The sequence below is a fragment of the Propithecus coquereli genome, unplaced genomic scaffold (genome assembly GCF_000956105.1).
Source record: "Propithecus coquereli isolate 6110/MARCELLA unplaced genomic scaffold, Pcoq_1.0 Scaffold34, whole genome shotgun sequence".
Classification (NCBI taxonomy): domain Eukaryota; kingdom Metazoa; phylum Chordata; class Mammalia; order Primates; family Indriidae; genus Propithecus; species Propithecus coquereli.
Window position 1 is genome coordinate 4,242,305 of NW_012149063.1, and position 21,426 is coordinate 4,263,730.

The 21,426-nt window shown below is 34.3% G+C and overlaps 1 protein-coding gene across 3 annotated transcripts in view; it reads right to left on the reverse strand.

The window, feature by feature from the left end:
* TLK1 (tousled-like kinase 1) overlaps window positions 1–21,426 on the reverse strand; it is a 156,685-nt gene that overhangs the window by 100,682 nt on the left and 34,577 nt on the right. For all 3 annotated transcript variants that reach the window (XM_012650795.1, XM_012650794.1, XM_012650796.1), the window contains exon 2: window positions 8,718–8,836. In XM_012650795.1, coding sequence (XP_012506249.1) covers window positions 8,718–8,831 — 114 coding nt within the window. In that variant the 5' untranslated portion in view covers window positions 8,832–8,836. The remainder of the gene's footprint in view (window positions 1–8,717; window positions 8,837–21,426) is intronic.

The window sequence follows — 21,426 nt, forward strand, 5'->3', positions numbered from 1 at the left end:
GTGAAAAAACAGACTTGAGTCTAACCTCTCACGAAGTTTCTATTACTAGAAGGGAAAGAGACAATAAACAAACATATAATATTTAGCATTATGTAAGAATCCAATTAAGTTCTAATATTAAAAAAAAGGTGAAGAAAAGCTTAGAGTGACGTAGGTATCATCTTACACAGAGCAGTAAGAGAAGGCCTCTCTGAAGGGGTGAAATTTGAATGAACTGAGGGAGAAGTGTGTTTGAGGCAACTGGCAAATAAACCAGCATGGATGTTGCAATGGGGTGTTATTAGTAGAATAGTGCAGTTAGTCTAGGGCTACATCAGAAGGCCTTGTAAGGGCACAGTGAAGACAGTGAATTTTATTTTAAATGTAATGGAAAGTCTTTAGAAGGTTCTCACAGTTGGGAAAAAAACTGATCTCAAATTTATACTTAATTGTACTTTATTTTTCTCTGTAACTATCTAAAATATTTTCTTTCCAGGTATTTTTTTTTTTTAGGAATGGTTTTTGTTAACAGCCTATAGATAGATTCTCATTTATTGAGATAATATATACCTGGCTTTATTTCTTCTATCTTATATAATAGCAGATAAAAACAAAATATTTTCTTTTTTACTCTTCCTCCCTCCCTTACTTTTGCTGCATTACATTTCTTTATATTCCTCCTTCTACACTCAAGTGTAGTAATTTATAAGTTCTATGTACAGCAGATGACATGATTTTATACACAGAATACCCTAAAAGTTTCACCAAAAAACTGTTAGAACTGATAAATGAATTTGGTAAAGCTTACACAAAATCAACACAAAAAATTCAGTAGTGTTTCTATACATCAACAATGAACTAGCAGAAAAAGAAATCAAGAAAGCAATCCCATTTACAATAGCTACAAAAAAAAAAAAATACCTAGAAATAAATTTAAGAATGAAGATGAAGACCTCTACAGGAAAACTATAAAATATTGATGAAAGAAACTGAAGAGGACACAAAAAAAAGGAAAAACATCTCATATTCATATTCACAGATCAGAAGAATTAATATTGTGAAAATGACATACTACCAAAAGTGACCTACAGACTCAATGCAATCCCTATATCAAAATACCGATGACATTCTTCACAGAAATAGAAAAAACAATCTTAAAATTCATATAAAACCAAAAAAGACCCCCAAATAGCCAAAGCAATACTGAGCAAAAAGAACATAGCCAGAGGCATCACACTACTGGATTTCAAAATATACTACAAAGCTATAGTATCCAAAACAGCATGGTACTGGCATAAAACAAGACACATAGGGCAATGGAACAGAGAATCCAGAAATAAACCCACATCATTTATAACCAATAGATTTTTGACAAAGGAACCAGGAACATTCATTTGGGAAGGGGCAGTCTCTTCAATAAATGGTCCTGGGAAAACTGCATATCCATATGCAGAAAAATGAAATTAGACCGCTAAATCTCACCATATACAAAATTCAATTCAAAATGGATCAGCTGGGCATGGTGGCTCATCCCTGTAATCCTAGCACTTTGGGAGGCCAAGGTAGGAGGACTACTTGAGCCCATGAGTTTAAGACCAGCCTGAGCAAGAGAGAGACCCTGTCTCTACAAAAAATAGAAAAATTAGCCAGGCGTGGAGGTGCACGCCTGTAGTCCCAACTAATTGGGAGGCTGAGGCGGGAAGATTGCTTAAGCCCAGGAGTTTGAGGGTGCAGTGAGCTATGACAACGCCCCTGCACCCCAGCCTCGGTGAGAGAGAGAGAGAAAGAGACCCTCTTTCAGAAAAAAAAAAGGATTAAAGACTTAAATGTAAGACCCAAAACTATGAAACTACAAGAAGAAAACTTAGGGGAAACCTACTTCAGGACATTGGTCTGGGCAAAGATTTTATGGACAAGACTTCAAAAGCACAGGCAACAAAAACATAAATAAACAAATGGATATCATAAAAAGCTATTTGACAGCAAAGGAAACAATCACAGAGTGAAGAGACAACCTGCAGAATGGGAGAAAATGTGCAAATTATTCATCCGACAAGGAACTAATATCTGGAATTTACAAGGAACTCAAACAGCTCAACAGCAAAAAACCCCACAAATAATCCAGTTTTAAAATGGGCAAATGAGCTAAATAGACATCTCTAAAAAGAAGACATACTAATGGCCAAGAGGCATATGAAAAATGCTCAATATAACTAATCGTCAGGGAAATGCAAATCAAAATCACATGAGATATCATCTCACCCCAGTTAGAATAGCTACCATCAAAAAGACAAAAAACAACAAATACTAATGAGGATGAAGAAAAAGGGGAACTCAAAAACCATTGATGAGAATGTAAATTGGTATAATCATTATGGAAAACAGTATGAAGGTTCCACAAAAAAATAAAAACAGAACTACTATATGACTAAGCAATCCTACTACTGGGCATATATCCAAAGAAAAGGAAATCTGTATGTTGAAGAGATATCTGCACTCCCATGTTTATTGCAGCACTGTTCACAATAACCAAGATATGAAATCAACTTAAGTGCCCACCAACAAATGAATGAATAAAGAGAATGTGGTGTATGTACAAAATGGAATACTATTTACCCACAAAAAGAACAAAATTCTCTCATTCATGGCAACATGGATGAGCTTGGAGGACTTTATGTTAAATGAAATAAGTCAGGTACAGAAAGATAACTGTGGCATATTTTCATTCACATGTGGAAACTAAAAAAGTTGATCTTGTAGAAGTAGAGAGTAGAATAGTGGGGAATGGTAGGGGGAATAAGAGGATAGCCAAATGTTGGTTAACAGATACAAAAGTACAGTGAGATAGGAGGAATAAGTCCTAGTGTTCTGTAGCATTATACAGTGACTATAATTAACAATTTATTGTATATTTTCAAACACCTAGAAGAACAGATTTTGAATGTTCCCAACCCAAAGCAATCAGAAACATTCGAGGTAATGGATATACTAATCACCTTGATTTGATCATTATACACTGTATATATGTGTATTGTAATATCACACTGTACCCCATAAACATGTACAATTATGTGTCAATTAAAAATAATAAAAGTAGGAAAAAACCAAACCAAAACAAAAAAGTTGTATGTACAGCATCTCTGTCGACTATGCTTACTTTCTTTTTAGCAAACACACTACCCTATTTTTCTCTATGGATAAATTAAATCCTAATAACTTACTCAAAAGATTAAAGAAAAGTAAAACCAACAATAATGCAATCATTAATTCAGTATCATCATCCAGTATACATTCATACTCAAATTTCCCCTACTGTCACAAAAATGACCTTAATAACTGTTTTTTCCCCAATCTGGGAGCAAATCAGGATTTTTGAGTTCATACACTACGTTTGGCTGCTGTATCTCTTTAAGTCTCATCCAATCTAGAACAACCCCATTTGCCTTCCCTTGTTCTTCATGACACTGAATACTTTGATGAGTCCAAGCCAATTGTTCAGTAGAACGTCCCAGGAGTATTTTCTCATGATTAAATTCAAACCAAACATTTCAAGCATTAAAACTAGAGGTGATTTGTGTATCAAATTAGGATTCAGATGCCAGATTCTCTGTAACAACACCAAGAAAAAGTCTGACTCTGTTTATTATAGTGGTGACCAATGGTATCCATTTTAAAGACACACTTCTGTTTTGTAATTAATAACTAATCTACGGGGTGAAACATTGAGACCTTGTAAATATACCATTCTTCAAAATATTTTACTAAATGGCTTTAGCATCCACTGATGGTCCTTGCCTTAATAATTATCTGGGAGATATCAAATGGTGATTTTTCTCATGCTGTATTAGCTGGCATTCTTCTAAGAGACTACTATGTAAACTTGCACCCAGATCTTGGTTCCTAAGTACCATTCTTCATTAAAATGAAGCAGAAATCCTTGTCAAATGTCTGCTCACATTGGTTATAGAAGAAGTACAAGTGAGCCAGAAATATCTTATGTCCGAAAACAATGACTGATAAAGATCTCAAAAGTGACAATTTGGGCCAAGCACGGTGCAGAACCAACTCAGAATAAATGCAATGAACAAACCTCACCATTTAAGAGATAAAATGCTGATATTCTATCAAAAAATGTGGCACATGTTGTCTACAAAAGCACACTTAAAACAAAAAGTAAAAATAAAAGAATAGAAAAACATATGTCTAAGACAAATATGAACCAAAAGAAAGCTAAAGGAAACAATAAACATTATATAGTCATAAAAGGAATAGAACAAGAAGATACATGTATGTAAAATATAGCCTCAAAAATCAAGCAAAAACTGATAAAAAGCAAGTAGAAATACATAAATCACACATAAAGATTTTAATACATCTCTCTCACAAAAAGATTAAGTTCACAATACAAGGAGCTATCTAAGATCTGAACAAATACAATTAAGAGCTATTAGATATGAAATGTTTATAAAATAGGGCATATCCAGAGATTATGTCATATAAATTATATTTTCCATCTATAATGCAATAAAGTGAAAATCCGTAACAGAAGGATAGCTCAAAATATCCCATAATTAATAGCCCTTGTGTTAAAAAGAAGATAAGGGTAATTATGAAATATATACACCAGAATAACAAAAATAGCACCTATCAACATTTGTGGCACAAAGCTAAAGCAGTTCTTAGACGGACAGCATTAATTAGAAAAAAGAAAAGTTAAAATAAATAGGCTGATACTACTTCGCATCCACGAAAATGACCAAAATGAAAAAGAATCACAAGACAGAATATTGGTAAGGATGCGGACGAATTAAAATTCTTATACGCAGCTAGGCACAGTGGCTCACACTTGTCATCCCAGCACTTTGAGAGGCTGAGGCAGGAGGGTCACTTGAAGCCAGAAGATCAAAACCAGCCTGGGCAACACAATGAAATCCCATCTCTACAAAAACTTTATCTTAAAACATTAGCCAGGTGTGATTGTGCATGGCTTTATTCCCAGCTACTTGGGAGGCTGAGGCAGGAGGATCGCTTGACCTCAGGAGTTTAAGGTTGCAATGAGCTATGATGGCACCACTGCAGTCTACTATGGGCAACAGAGCAAGATGTTGTCCCAAAAGAAAAAAGAAAAAAAAATTCTTATACACTGCTGGTTAGAGTAGAAGTTGCCACAAATACTTTGGAAATCCGGCAGTTTCTAATCAAATTAGACATACATCTACATTACTCCCCTAAGTATTTTCCCAGGAGAAATGAAAATATATGTCCACCAAAACATTTGTACAAAAATGTTTACAGCAATCTTATTCACAACAAGCAAAACTAAAAACATCCAAGCATCACTGTACAAATGGGTAACAAATCCTGGTATATCCATACAACAGAATACTATTCAGCGACAGAAGGAATGAACTACTAAAACAGCAACAACACTGATCTCAAAAATATTATGTTAAATGAAGGAAAGCATATACAAAAGAATATATTGTATCATTCCATTTACTGTATATGGAATCTAAACACAGGCAAAACTAATCTATAGTAAGAGAAATTAGATTATGGTTTGGGAATACAGTTTAAAAAGTGGGAACTGACCAGAAAGGGACAGGAGAAAACTTTTGATGGATGGAAATGTTCTATATTTTTGGGAAGTGGTATTTACACCATGTAAGCAATTTTTGAATCTAAGAGGCAGGAATACACAAATGTTTACAGTAGTTTTATTCCTAATTATCAAAACATTGGAAACAGCTCAAATGTTCCTCACGTAGAAAATGCACTAAAAAGAAGTATGGTATATTTGTACAATGGAATACTATTTAGCAACAAAAAGAATCAAACCATTGGTAAAATCCAACAACATGGATCAATCTCAAATGAATACGTTATACTAAGTTAAAACAAGCCAGACTCAAAAGGTTATACATTACAATATGTATTACAATACATATTCATTTAGATGGCATTCTGAAAAAGCTAACTAAAAAGAATAGAAAACAGATTCATGGTTACCACAGTCTAATCACATGAGTACTTAAAAGGAGAAACTCAATCTTTCCAGGGCATTGTCAGAGGGAGATAAAACTTGGGAGGAAGGGACCAGGAGATGAGATGTTGCTGGCTTTGAAAATGAAGGAACTAAGCCAAGGAATGTGGTAGCCTCTAGAAACTGAAAAGGGCAAGGAAACACATCTTCCTCTAGAGTCTCCAAAAAGGATTACAACCCAGCAGGCACCCTGATTTTATCCCATGAAACCAGTGTCAGACTTCTGACCTACAAAACTATAAGATAACAAATTTATATATATATATATGTGTGTGTATATATATATATATATATATATTTTTTTTTTTTGACCGGGCTAGAGTGCCGTGGCATCAGCCTAGCTCACAGCAACCTCGAACTCATGGGCTCAAGCGATCCTCCTGCCTCAGCCTCCCAGGTAGCTGGGACTACAGGCACGTGCCGTCATGCCCGGCTAATTTTTTCTATCTATTTTTAGCTGTCCAATTAATTTCTTTCTATTTTTGGTAGAGACGGGGTCTTGCTCTTGCTCAGGCTGGTCTCGAACTCCTGACCTTGAACGATCCTCCCACCTCAGCCTGCCAGAGTGCTAGGATTACAGGCGTGGGCCACTGCACCCGGCCAAATTTATATTGTTTTAAACACTTAAGTCTGTGGTAATTTGTTATGGCAGCAAAAGAAAAATACAGATTTAATGACCTAAAAGGATGAGGAAATAAATCACCATCTTTCAGTTTTCTTCTTGCCTTGCATCATCTTTCAAGAATATATAAAAGACAAGAGATACCATCTTTATAGTCTAATCTTAGCTTTCCCTGACTCCACCTGAGAATTCAGAAATTTTCATTTTCAACCCACAATGGCCAAGAGAAGAAAATGACAGAGGAGGACATCTTATGATTATTAGACAAATCAGAAAATAAATACAAAGAGATACATAACAGCATGTCTAGACTCTTTTAAAACTGATGATAGTGACACTGACCATGTAAGTGAAATCTCATTCATCAGATAACATAATCCTAAATGAATTTTCTCAAATTCAAGAACCATTTAATTGAACAATATATTTCTAAGGAAAAAAGGAAACAGTATTTTCATCAGTCATTCAACTGAAAGACTTCATTATATAATATTCTGCAACAAGAACCTAGACAATCTCATTATGCTCGAAGGGCACATCACAGTATTCTTTCATCTTTTATGATATCAAGAGGTGTACTATGTAATTCATATTAAAATTTCTAATAAAGTTGTTTTCCTATTTCTATAAATTAGTAGTAAAATAATTACAAATATAAAAATAGAAAAAGGATCTATTTGACCGAGATGGTTAATGGTGATGCTTATTTTTCTTAGCATATCAAGAGTTACTCAAAACTTCAGAGGCATAAGGCAAAAAAACTGGTGAGTTTGATCACAACAAATTTAAAGAGTTCAAAATACAATGTACTCATATAACTCCTGCTCAATGATGGATACCATGAACAAAGTTAATAAAAATACGACAAAATGGGAGGAATTACTTGCAATAAATGAAATCAACAAGACTGGGAACACGGGAAAATTAGTTCAAAAAAGAAATAATACTAATAGAAAAACAGACAAAGGATTAGAATAATTTATAAGAGACTCCCAAAAAGCTAACAAGCATATGAAGAAATGCTCAAAGTAACTGATGGTAGAAGTGAAACAATGAGATATTTCATACTCATTAGACTATCAAAAATGAGAAATGTGGATGCTGCCAAATGTTTCTGGGACATGAGGATACAGAAATACTCATGTACTCTGCTGAATGTGCAGATTAGTACAACTGTTCTGAATAGCAATTGTGCACTATTTATTCAGTTTAAGTCTACACATACCCTATAACGTAGCAATTATGCTCTTGGGAATACATATTAAATAAATGCTCACAAAGGTCCATAGGAGAACAAGTACAAGAATAATCATTGCATCATGAGGTAGTGGGGAGCTGAAGACAACCTGTGTAGATCACTGGAAGGCCTAACAGATACACTATTAAGTTTTATGCAGCAGTTAGAAGCAGTGGATTACATGTACAGATAGGAATATGGGTAATAAGGACAGGAAGGGTAAGAAATCATATAATGGGAGATAGGCAGTAGAATCTACCAAACTCCTTTTTTTTTTTTGAGACAGAGTCTCACTCTTTTGCCCGGGCTAGAATGCTGTGGCATCAGCCTAGCTCACAGCAACCTCAAACTCCTGGGCTCAAGCAATCCTTCTGCCTCAGCCTCCCGAGTAGCTGGGACTACAGGCATGCGCCACCATGTCCGGCTAATTTTTTCTACATATTTTTAGTTGTCCGATTAATTTCTTTCTAATTTTAGTAGAGACGGGGTCTCACTCTTGCTCAGGCTGGTCTCGAACTCCTGAGCTCAAACAATCCGCCCGCCTCGGCCTCCCAGAGTGCTGGGATTACAGGCGTGAGCCACCGCGCCCGGCCTACCAAACTCCTTTTTATCCCTAAAATATATTATGTTGTATTATAACATAGTACCCCTGAAACACGGTATTCTATATTAGAAGTCAGGTTTATAAACACTGATTTTACTTTTTCTACACATTACAAAGTTATAATAAGTAATAATTTGCTATTAAGCACATATGTAGGGATCCTTTAAAAAATATATTTTAGACCACTTAATACAAAGAAAGATTGTCAAATAAAGATTAAAATTTTGCTCACTTTAGCTCCAACACTGCAACTGCCAGTACTCCCAGTGCTCCCACTTGCAACTCCAGTAAATCTAGCTTCCAATAACTCTTGCCTTCTTGGATCCAGACTATGAAGCTCATCCATTGCACCTATTAAGGAAAAAAAAATTAAAAAAAAAAATATATATGTATGTGTGCATATTTATATATAACAAAGACTATATATGTGGTTAGTTGAGATGGCAATAAAAATTTATGAATGAATGCTACACATAGATAAAATTAAGAGACTTAATTTTTATAATATCTCCACACATGTATCAAAATATCCTACAATGGATTTCCAACACTTCTGACTGCAACTCACAGAAAGAAATATATTTTCTATCCAATTCAGTACACAGATATATACATACATATATTTAAAAGTTTCACAGAATATTTACCATTACTACACTGCAGCAAAAAGAATACTTTACAATATCTATTTTCTGGTCTATTCTAGTCCATTTAGAAAAAATAAAAAACACTGGTTAAAAGCTATTAAATAAAATAGACTTCATATGCTATTAATGGACCATGGGTCCAGAGTTTGAAAAATACTATTTCTCATAGTGTAAATCTCCCGACTCTACACTTATACAGAATTTTTATATTAAGTGGCATTAACCACTTAATTATTTTATGTACACCTAACGACTAATTACATTTTAAACTGGGAAGAATTGTTTTATTATTGTCACATCCCTGAGACTTTTTGTACAGTTGATAGTTTCAGTTTTAAGTTTCCATCGAGTAGATGGAACACACACATTTATCAAACAGATCGCTAAAGTAACACCTACTATTAAACAATCACCTGAAGAATGAAGGGGGAAAAACTTAGCACCCTAATATAATTGTTACTATGTAGACTAAAGCACCACAAATTCTAACTGAAATTCAATTAAATTCTTAAAAATTCTTTTATCTATGTCTCCTAATTCTCTACTGAAAAAAATCCTAGAAGTGACAAAAATGAGTGACTCTCAAAGGTAGCAAGGAAGATATTATCAGAATCCGGAATGATTTGGAGAACATTTTCAAACTATATTAGTTCCCTTGTATACACCTTGACATTTTTTTCCTAAAAGTTAACAATAATTCCTATAGATCTTTTCTTTTTTTTTTGAGACAGAGTCTCGCTTTGTTGTCCCGGCTAGAGTGAGTGCTGTGGCGTCAGCCTAGCTCACAGCAACCTCAAACTCCTGGGCTCAAGCAATCCTTCTGCCTCAGCCTCCCAAATAGCTGGGACCACAGGCATGTGACACCATGCCCGGCTAATTTTTTATATATATATATATTTTTTTTTTTTTGAGTTGTCCAGCTAATTTCTTTCTATTTTTTTAGTAGGACGGGGTCTCACTCTAGCTCAGGCTGGTCTCAAACTCCTTAGCTCAAAGGCTGGCCTCCCAGAGTGCTAGGATTACAGGTTGTGAGCCACTAAGCCCAGCCGCCATTCCTTCTTGATATCCAAGAGGTCTTTCACTGACATGTACCCCATCTCTCTGGCACTTTCTCCCTTCTTGCCTCTCTGCCCTCATTTGTGTCTTTTAAAAAAAATCCACCAGCGCTTAAATTTCATGCTATTAATACTATCATTTAATTCTTTCCATAAACTGGCAATTTACAACCACATCATCCTTAGTATCACCAATGTGTCCAATTTTTTTTTCCTGATCCTGCTATTATATCAGAAACTCTGTACCATTCCTTTATTGGGGGGAAAAATGAAACAAAAATATACAATTCTAGTTCTCGCAATTCAACCATATCTTTTCCCCCCTTTATTCTCTTTTAACTATGAATACCCCCCAAGAGTCAATCCATGGCCAATAGCCAATCCTTCCATTCTCTTTCCAGACTAACTGTGGCTTCAAACTTACTGTTCTCAAATCAAACACCTTTTACATGCCAGGTCTGCCAGGTCTCAAGATGGGCACTGGAACTTAAATTCCTTCATATAATTCCAAGTGTTGCTTTATAAAAACTATCAATTCTTCACTGGCACAGGATTTTTTTGAAAACATCAAATCACATTTTAAAAATAAGTATATGGTACTGGCATAAAGATAGACATATCTATAGATCAATGGGATAAAATAGCCCAGAAAATAAACCCTCACATGAAATGATTTTCAACAAGAAAACTAAGACCTTTCAACGGGGAAAGATCAGTTTTTTCAACAAATGGTGGTGGGAAAACTGGATATCCACATGCAAAAAAAATTAAGTTGGACCCTTTATGCTATATGCAAAAATTAACTCAGAATGGATCAAATAACTGAATGTAAGACCTAAGATTTAATAACTCTTAGAAGGAAACATTGGGAGAAAGCTTCATGCATTGAATTTGGCAATGATTTCTTGGATATGACACCAAAAGCACAGGCAATAAAAGAAAAACTGGTAAGCTGAACTTCATCAAAATTAAAAACTTTATGGCAATCAACAGAGAAAAATGGCAACCCACAGAACGGAGAAAGAAAATATCTGAAAATCATATATCTAAAAAGATTGATATCTCGAATATATAAAGAACTACAACTCAACAACAAAACAATACCCCAATTTAAAAACGAGCGAAAGATGTGAATAGAAATTGCCCCAAAGAAGATACAGAAATGGCTAATAAGCACATGAGAAGATGCTCAACAACATTAATTAGGGAAATGCTAATCAAAACAATGAAATACCACTTCATGCCCACCAGATTGGCTGCTATCAAAAAAACAAAAATAAGTGCTAGTGAGGATGAAGAAATTGGAACCCTTGTGCATTGGTGGTAGGAATGTAAAATGGTGCAGCTGCTATGGAAAACAGTATGGAGGTTCCTAAAAAAATGAAATATGGAATTACCACATGATCCAGCAATTCCACTTCTCAATGTATAACCAATAGAAATGAAAGCAGAAACTGAAAAAGATATTTGTACAAACATGTTCATAGTGGCACTATTCAAAACAGCCAAAAGGTGGAAGCAGTCCAAGTGGCCATGGATAAAATGTGGTATATACACACAATGGAATATTGTTCACCCTTAAAAATGAACAAAATTTCAGTGGATGCTACAACATGGAAAAGCTTGAAGATGCTAAGTAAAGTAAGCCAGTCACAAAAGGTGGTTGCTGGAGAATAGAGGTGTGTGGTAGAATGGGGAATCACTGTTTAATGGGTACAGCATTTCAGCTGAGAAAGACAGAAAAGTTCTAGAGATGAATAGTGGCAGTGGCAGCACAACAATGTCAATGTACTTAATGTCACTAAACTATACATTTAAAAATGGCAAAAAAAGGTAAATTTTCTCTTATGTACATTTTACAATTTTAAAAAAATAATTAAAGGAAATTTTTAAACATCAAAAAATTGGACTTCATCAAAAGTTTAAAATGTTGCTAGTTCAAAAGACATGGTTATAAACTGAAAATACAAGAGATGGGAAGAAAATATTTGTAAAGTATATATGTGCTATATACTATGCCCACTCTTCGGCTTGGTAACTGGCAAATGCCACACTGGAATTCTGCAGGGAAAATGAGGACATCGGGCCCTACTTTGACCCGAACCAGCTAATAATATTGTGTTATTTTATTTCTCACTGTTTTTCTCAGATGTATACCTTCTTCTAGGACCCCAACCCTCCTCCAAGAGGTCTTAGAGGAAGCTACGCACCAAAGAACAAACAAGTTTCTAAACAGAAACTCTTACTACAGGCACCAACAAGGATTCCTTAATCCTTAATACTTTCTAACAAATTTTTAAGACATTTTAACGAGGCAATACATGCAAGAGCCCATGGTATAATTCCTGGCACATCACAGATGCTTAACAAATGTTAATCTTGAATAGTAGAACCTTGCTCCTCAAAGTGTAGTCCATGGTCCAGCAGCCACTGTATCAATTAGGATGCTTATAAGAAATGCAAAATCATGGATCCCTCCACAGACCTACCAAATCAGATTCTCCATCTTAACAAGATCCTCAGGTAATTACTACATGTGAAATTCACATTTGAGAAGCCCTGCTGTAGAACAGGGATCTGCAACTTTTTCTGTAAAAGGTCCAATTGTAAGTATTTTAGTCTTTATAGGCCAATAGGAAAAAAATTATCTAGACACTTATGTAACAAGAGAAAAAATTTCAACAAACTTCTGACAAAATTCAAGATATAATAACAATTGAATAAAATATTTTATGATATAAGTCTGCTAAAGAAAAGGTTAGAATTCTTTTTGGGGGAATAACACCTCACTTAATTGAGGCTTCCATATCGTCAAAATCTATTACAAATACTCATTTATTAATGCTGATCTGTAATGAGATTTTATGTATTTATCTTTGAAAATGTCTTTTAACAGAAATAGGTACTGCCAAATATTGATATCAACCCACACAAACATGATTTTAATAAAGCATATTCATTACTCAGAAGGCAGTTATATAATTCTATTAGATTCTTCTTTTGATATTTGCTTTTCAGTATGTTATTACACTGCAGATTAATCACTTCCAACTGAAGGTTAGGTAGAAGTTTCTCAACTACATAATTAAATGAGTTTTGATATATGGAAACTTTCTTTGTATTTGCATCAATGGCTGAAAGGTGCTGTTGGAACTAGAGTTTGAGAATGGAAAATACGTCCTTGAAAAATTCATGTGGAAATGAAGATATAATTGTTCTCACAGCAAAAGAAGTATATCAAGTTAACTTGATATTATTTGGGATTCAAACATCAGTTGCCATTGAAATGACTTTACTGCATCTAAGTTTCATATAAGTGCTATTTTGCCTGGTATTTTTGTTGTAGTTAAATTCATTTTAAAACATTATCAAGTCTGCAGAAAAAGCTAGTTTCCAAAGCTAATCAGTATTTGATTAATAATGGTTGAGGGAAGTCCCTCTTTGTTCAGAAAAGTTTCAGTCCCAGCCTTTAGCTCAAACAATTAAAACACTACCACTGCCATGCCAGTCAGCATATTCAGCCTCTATTTCTAACAAAAACTCAAGTAGCTGATGCTAGTTACATCCATAACAGTGAATGACTTCACAGTTGGCAGTACTGATTCAACAACACACATGATATTAACAGATTCAAATATTTTCTGCAAAGTACCTACAGATAAATAACACAACAAATAACACAGGCTTTGAGCTCCTTACATCTTTACAAGCTTTGTAAATTAGTCCAACTAAGTCTTTTTCTGCTCTACACATATTTTCTTACTATCAGTTATAGCACGTCTTAGCAGATTCCACTTCAGATTGTACTTAGTGTTTTTCTCAACTTTGAAAATATTCTTGCCTGTAGTTGTTCTTCACAGACTATTCACAGAGACTAATTTTTCTGCCACTTCAAACTTGGCATTGGTTCTTTAAATACACAACAACTGAGTAGTATCAATAACATCTGCTGGCTCATCAAGAGCCAAAGACAACTACTCTAAATCATATGCCTTGTTTTTTAATTGACTATTGATGTTGCTTCAAATGTCTTCAACTCTTAAATAAACTGTTCTTGCCAGAAAGCTTACAGTCTAAAACAAGTTTCTTTTCTCTGGACATAATTTTTTTGACCGCTGCAATCAAACACAATTTAATTAACTCAACATCAGTAAATGGCTTTCCTTGCTTGGCCAACAAACAAGCCACTTGGAAACAAATTTCAGAGGAAGCCTCATTTTTATTTTTATGAAGAAATAAGGCTGTGATGAGATATTTCATTTTAAGTTTTCTAATTTTTCTGACTGTTGCTTTCCCGAGAGTTGGACATACTGTGGTACATGATGTAGTCTGGTAATTTCAATGTATATTGTGTTCTTCTATCATAACTAGCATGTCACTGAATAATAAGAACAATGTTTTGCTATCTAATTAAATAACAAAATAATTCATACTCTACTACACCTTAAAAGCATGCCACTTAAAGTCCATTTTTCTCTTCTTTTCTTGTTTTGACATGATGAAAATGCAGTGGTAATAAATAAATCAACAAATACTGCAGACTGGCAATAGATGGGGCACTCAAAATACTTTCATGTTATAAATGCAGCATTGAAATTTTCAGTGCACCAAACAGCAGTTCAAGGTGATGAGAATGCCATATATGGTTTCCGTCACAACCACTCAGCTCTGCCACTGTAATGCAAAAGCACCTAATTGTGTCCCAATTAGACTTCATTTATGGACATAGAAATTTAAATTTCACATGTCACAAGCATTATTCTTCTTTTGATTTTTTTAACCATGTAAAATCATAAAAATAAGCAGTGTGTTGACTCCTGTTCTAGAAAGCACATTTCAAAGATTTCGATCTTTTATGGACTCAAACTGTCATTTCTGACATACTCTTATCAAAAAATCAGGTCTTTAATTACAGGAGGTGGAATTCTCTGAGGAAAAAGTAATTTCACCATAATTCATTAAATGCTTTATTATATAACAAACGTTTATACTTTTGAAAAAGACATTATAAAAGCCACTATAAAGACTATAACCATTCTTAAAGAATACTGCATTTCAAAATACAACTACCTGTCTATAATTATGCTACTATTACTAAACTGTTCCCAAGATTTACAAATGTAAATCTAAAATTTCACATAAAATACATAACAAGGGATGTTACCACTCAAATTAGGTTATCAATCACATACTCTACGGCAAAGAAAATTTTAGGGAAACATAAAGGACACAGTTTGATCCATTAAAGCAGTTTGTTACGCCCCATTCTAACAGCATTTTTTCTCTCTCTCCCTGTGTCTTTCATACATACACACACACTCACAAACTCAATAAATGTTAGCTATTACAGAAGTACAGAAAGGTAGCAAGGATGATATATTTGGACATATTAGTTCTGGCTCGTCAATATTACTTTATAATTATACTACCTTTATTTATGATAAGGAATCATTTTTCATTATATAATTTTTTACTTGCCTTAGGTCTTCATCTTCCTTGACAGTCAAAACAAAATCAAAATATACCTCGAAAGTATGCTTTTAAAATGTTAATACCAGTTACCAAAAAGTTAAAAAAAGGAGTTTGTTCACTAAGACCTTTCTAGTAGCAGATTCAACTGCTTACCGAGCCATCGCCTCAGTTTTAAATTTGAAATTTCCTGAATTCTGAAAATATTTTAAATCATCACAGATTTCATTTCTTTCATATTACATCTGATAAGCTGATTTGTACAGAACAGTTGGTTTTTCTTCTATTAATACTTTTCATATTACACCTGATAAGGCAGAGAGAATCCTTTTATTAAAACAGAAATACCTAATCCTAGCACTCTGGGAAGCCAAGGCAGGCAGATTGTTTGACCTCAGGAGTTCGAGACCAGCCTGAGCAAGAGCGAGATCCCCGTCTCTACTTAAAAAATAGAAAGAAATTATCTGGACAACTAAAAATATATAGAAAAAATTAGCCGGGCAAGGTGGCACATGCCTGTACTCCCAGCTACTCGGGAGGCTGAGGCAGAGGGATCGCTTGAGCCCAGGAGTCTGAGGTTGCTGTGAGCTACGCTGACGCCACGGCACTCTAGCCAGGGCAACAGAGTGAGACTCTGTCTCAAAAAAAAAAACAAAAACAGAAACACCATGATAAAGTTAAGAAATTATTTCACAACATAAAATACTCCATTTAAATCATTCCTTTTCATTAACTTTTTTAATACTCTTGGAAATATAGAAAACAAACAGAATTCAGGGAATTTACACTGTTTATAACACTCTAGAACTATTTCTGACTCTTACCTTGAAACATCCATTTTAACATGGTTAATAAATAGAACATACTTATTTTCATTGACAGTATTTTGTATCATACATTTAATAAACACAGCTATTTTTGTTAACTACATTACATTCCATTACACAGTTTGATTCCCTATTTTAGCATCAAATATTCTAGTTTTGGGGCAGTTAAATGAACATGTTAAATGAGCTATCACAAAACCAGCCCAATTTCTTTATTTTCTAACAACATTTCTCTCACATGAATTTAATAAAAACATTTCCTACATTTTTCTAATGATTTTAGATATTATCATTTAGAATATAATCCATTTACAATTTAAAGATATATATCTAGAATTTTTTCCAAAGGAATATGTCACAATTTCTCACTAATTCAACCTTTCCCCACTGATTTGAAATATATCTCTGGTCATCTACCATATTCCATACAAATATGGGTCTGTTTTATATTTTATTCTGTTTCACTAAACTATTTCTGAGCCATATCTATCCATCTACACATACAAATATATATGGATTACATATACACATAAACACACACACAAACACACACTCTCTCTCCATGCCCCCCCAAAAAGAGTAAGTATAGAAAGCTAGGCCCCAAAATCTAGTCCACATGTTCAATTATATAAACCTGTGGTAAAGAGACCAGTCTGATCTATTAATAGAATCACACTTTTGTTGTAATCCTTACGGCAAAGGATTCAGATAAACTGAGACCACATTATTCACATAAAGAGGTGCAGTTTGCATCAGAGGTAAAGCTTATGGTTTCTGCTTCTCTATACCGTCATGACCTTAGAAAAACAAGAGTAATTTAATTACAATTTTACTCTTAGTAACAGCAAATAATGTCTGGCAACTAATTTTTCTTTCATAAAAAAGAAAGAAAAAAAAAAACACAGACACAGAGAGAAAAGTTGCACAAGTTTGGCCAAATTCCTTAACCTCTCCACATTTCAGCTTCCCTATGTGTAAAATGGAGATAATAAAATTTTGTACATACCTTATAGAGTTATTAAAGTAAAATAAGTTTATATGAGGGATTCTGAATGATACCTGTCACTGAGAAAGCATTGAATATGCTAAAATACAAGTGCTCAATAAATACTAGCATGTATTAATATAATATATATGATATAAGCTCCCTTCCAGCTTTTGCCCTGGGGTTAGAAGTTCCTGGTAAGGAGAATGGCATATACTTCCATGCCTAATTTCTTTATGTTAATGTAGTAACATAACTAACCAAGCTCCTCTTCCTCTAGCCTTAAACTTTCACACTCTGTGTATTTTGATACAGCTTATATTCACTCTACTAAGTATCTCTGTCCCAAAAGGAGGGTCCGGAAGAAGAGTGTGTGGGGGTGCATGTACACACATGCATGGCAGAGAACTATGCAGAGAGAAAAACAGAGGGAGAGCATGCACTTGATCCTGCAGGAAGAGAGAATGTTCTCCAGGAAAGCTCCAAAACAGAAATTTGGTAAAACCTGACCTTCTCCTCACTACTAGAAAGTCAACTGGTATCCTATCTCTAACCTAAGTAATAATTACCCAAGAATCTTTTTTAGTTTCATGACTTTTTCCCCTAAGTAATAGGTGCTTGTTGAAATAACAATACAGAAACATAAAAGCAAAAAGTACCAATACTCCCGTCTCCCAAAATCCCACTCCTCCAAAAAAAACCATTTAATATGTACCTTAAAAATGACAGTGATGACTTACTGCCCTGCAATACTCCTTCTTGGCCTATTCTTCTATCCTAATAATGCAGGGTAAAAGAAAGGCCACAAAACAGTTTTTATTTCTTACAATCCATTTACAGCAGGGAAGTAAAGTCTTTGACCAGAAAGAAAACTGCATGTACTATATATAAGTAGTCCAAAACTGCTTATACTGAAAACTATCTACATATTAAAGAATAGCCCAAAACAATGTGTTATGATAAACAAGGGTAAAATATTCTAAGTGTTCTTACAACATTTAGTGATTTCAATATAACCATTATTTTATCAACATCATCTCTACCATATTCTCGCAAGACCCCTAAAATGGATTTCTGTGGACGTTCGTGTAACAATATAGCTAGCTGTAGGGTTAAGAACATGGGCTTTCTGGTCAGACTGCCTGAGTTCAAATCCCAGCTCTGCCACTTAATGACCTCCTCATTGTAAACTCCTGGTAATAACAATCTCCCTCATAGAGTTGTTCACAGGTAGGTCACAGGGTTAACTCACAGGTGAATTAAATGAGATAATACATGTAAGCTATTGGCAGGTTCCTGAACTATATAGCCTCAATAATCTTACTTACTATTATTAAGTCCCAGAAAAATAAGCAACTTGCCCAAAACTGCATGCCAAGTAAATTACGTGAGAAGAGAAAGCAATAGAAGGATCATATTAGCAGACAGTAGAGCACTCCAATTTACTCACTTTCTACTTGTCTAACCTAAACCTTCAAATAACAAGAAAAGAATAAACTTTCTTTCATCCACAGGATTTCCAGTAAAACAGAATATTCTGCTTAGGAACCCTACCTGTTCTGCATGTCCACATAGACTTGATTAACACAAATTATCCTGCCTGATGAAAATAAAAAACAATCTTTAACCATCACTCCCAATTTTAAATTGGTATAAGACCCTAGAGAATGCCAACTTTAGGATCCAGATACATAAGTTAGCACATAAACCAAATATTAAGATCATAATGTTCCTACGGAGACACATTTCCAATGACCAGATCACTCAAAAAACAAAATTTTTAAATTTTAATTATTTCTATTATCTGCAACCTTAATGGAAACACCAACCTGTAACTTTAGATAAATACATAGTACAAGCTAAGTAACTCAATTTGAATGAAAGATGAAAAATTATGATTTTTATGAAGTTACAGATATTCAACCATTTTTTATCTACAAAACAGATTCTCATGGTTCAACCTAATACTCAATGACCAGAATGGCCTATGTATAATCAATCCCCTAGTGTCTTCACAAATCATTATAACTGCCATTTTTGGACAGTATTCAGTGATTCAAAGAAATTATGGGTCACACTATTCTTATGTATCTTTTATTTCTATATTAATCTAAAAGCTGCCAAGACAAAGTGGCAGATGCAAAGTCACATGCCTGGTTGGCCCTCAAATTTATACCATAGTCTTCTGGCAAGTCTATACAGTCATACCGATTTATATCAAAATTTCTTTCAATTCTAATAACTTTCTGATTTACTATTTCTTTCCCAATACCAATTTATTTGCCTTATGAACAAAAAGATGTCTTTTTCTAAAAAGAAAGAAGGCATTTCATTCTGTCCCTTTTTATCCTTGTCATGTACCCGTGGTAAAGAAAAAACAGAAAAATGCAAAAACTCAGAGCCAAAAAAAAAAAAAATCCCACCCATAGTCCTAATACTCAAAGATAACCAATGTCAACATTCTGGTTTATTTTCTTCCACTCTTTTTTTCACATTTTTTTCCAACAATTAAGATGACACTTTATACAGTAGTATGAATCACCCAAATCCTGTATACGGGATCCAGTAGTACAAACCCTAGGATTCAAAGATGTTTTCGCATTTACAATTGCAACCATTTTGCATAAAACCCTGAAAGTTCGTGACATGATAAATTTGTTATTTACTGAAACACCACTGAAAAGGAAGAACTTTCATAAAACCTCCATCCATCCAATTCTCAGTTTGGGTTTGTTTTTCGTTATTGGTAGTCATATTTCCAGAAACTCAGAAAGTTATGCTAACACCCCCCATCAAAAAAAGTTTTATTTTTTAAAAATATTTCCCCCAAATAAACCCAATAATGTTATTGATGAAAATGGCAATAGCAGTTCTTTGCCATACAAAACAAGCTTCAGATAAATTATAAACTTACGGATTCGTGTAAGTTCATTGCTATGTTAACACTAGTACCCTAATAATACAATGTAGTGTAGTTATGTTTTAACGAAATTTACTAAATTTCTTTATAAACAGTTGTTTTCTAAGATGAAAAGCCTAAAACGAACACACTGTTAAAACTGATAGTCGTCAAAGCTGTGAGATGGGTACACTATAGTCCACTGTCAGATTTACTCTACTTCAATAAACTTTTTTTTCTTGAAACAGGTTCTCACTCTGTTGCCTGGGCTAAAGTGCAGTGGGATCATAGCTCACTGTAACCTCAAACTCCTTGGCTCAAGTGATCATCCTGCCTTAGTCTCCCAAGTAGCTGGGACTACAGGCATGTGCCACCGCACTCAGCTAATTTTTCCGTTTTTTGTAGAGACAGAATCTCACTCTTGCTCAGGCTGGTCTCAAACTCCTGGCTCACCATCCCTGGACATACTTCAATAAACTTTTGAAAATGTCCGTAACAAAACCTAACAAGTTTTCCCTTAACAACTTTTTATATTTTCCTAAATTTTGGTGAGGGAATTTGTGTTTTAAGAGCACTCACAAGTTTCAAAATTAGGAAAATGGTCTAGCAGTCATTACTATTGTCAAGATTCCACACTGATTACTATTTTGTATCCTATCTTTCTCCAATTACACAAAAGCAATTTCCACATTATGTTTTCATGAACATTATTTTCATGGCTACCTAACATTCCATTAAATGAATTTATAGTAATAAATATTCAATTATTCCCCTACCTCTGCTGTTTCAAGTGGTTTCTAATTTCTTACTATTAAAAACAGTGCTGTAACAAACATCTTTGTACCTGAGATGTTTTACCTGAATTTAGGAATATTTCCTTAAAACAATGATTCCCAAAGCATGGTGGGAAAGATATGTAATATCAGTGGTATTTATCTCTCTCTAGGCCCATCCCACAATCTCCATCCACAGTCAATAGGGACCAGTACAGAAAGAGTTAACATAGCAGGCCTGAGGCTATCTTTAGAAAGGGCCAGCCAGCAAAGAAATTCCTTTCCC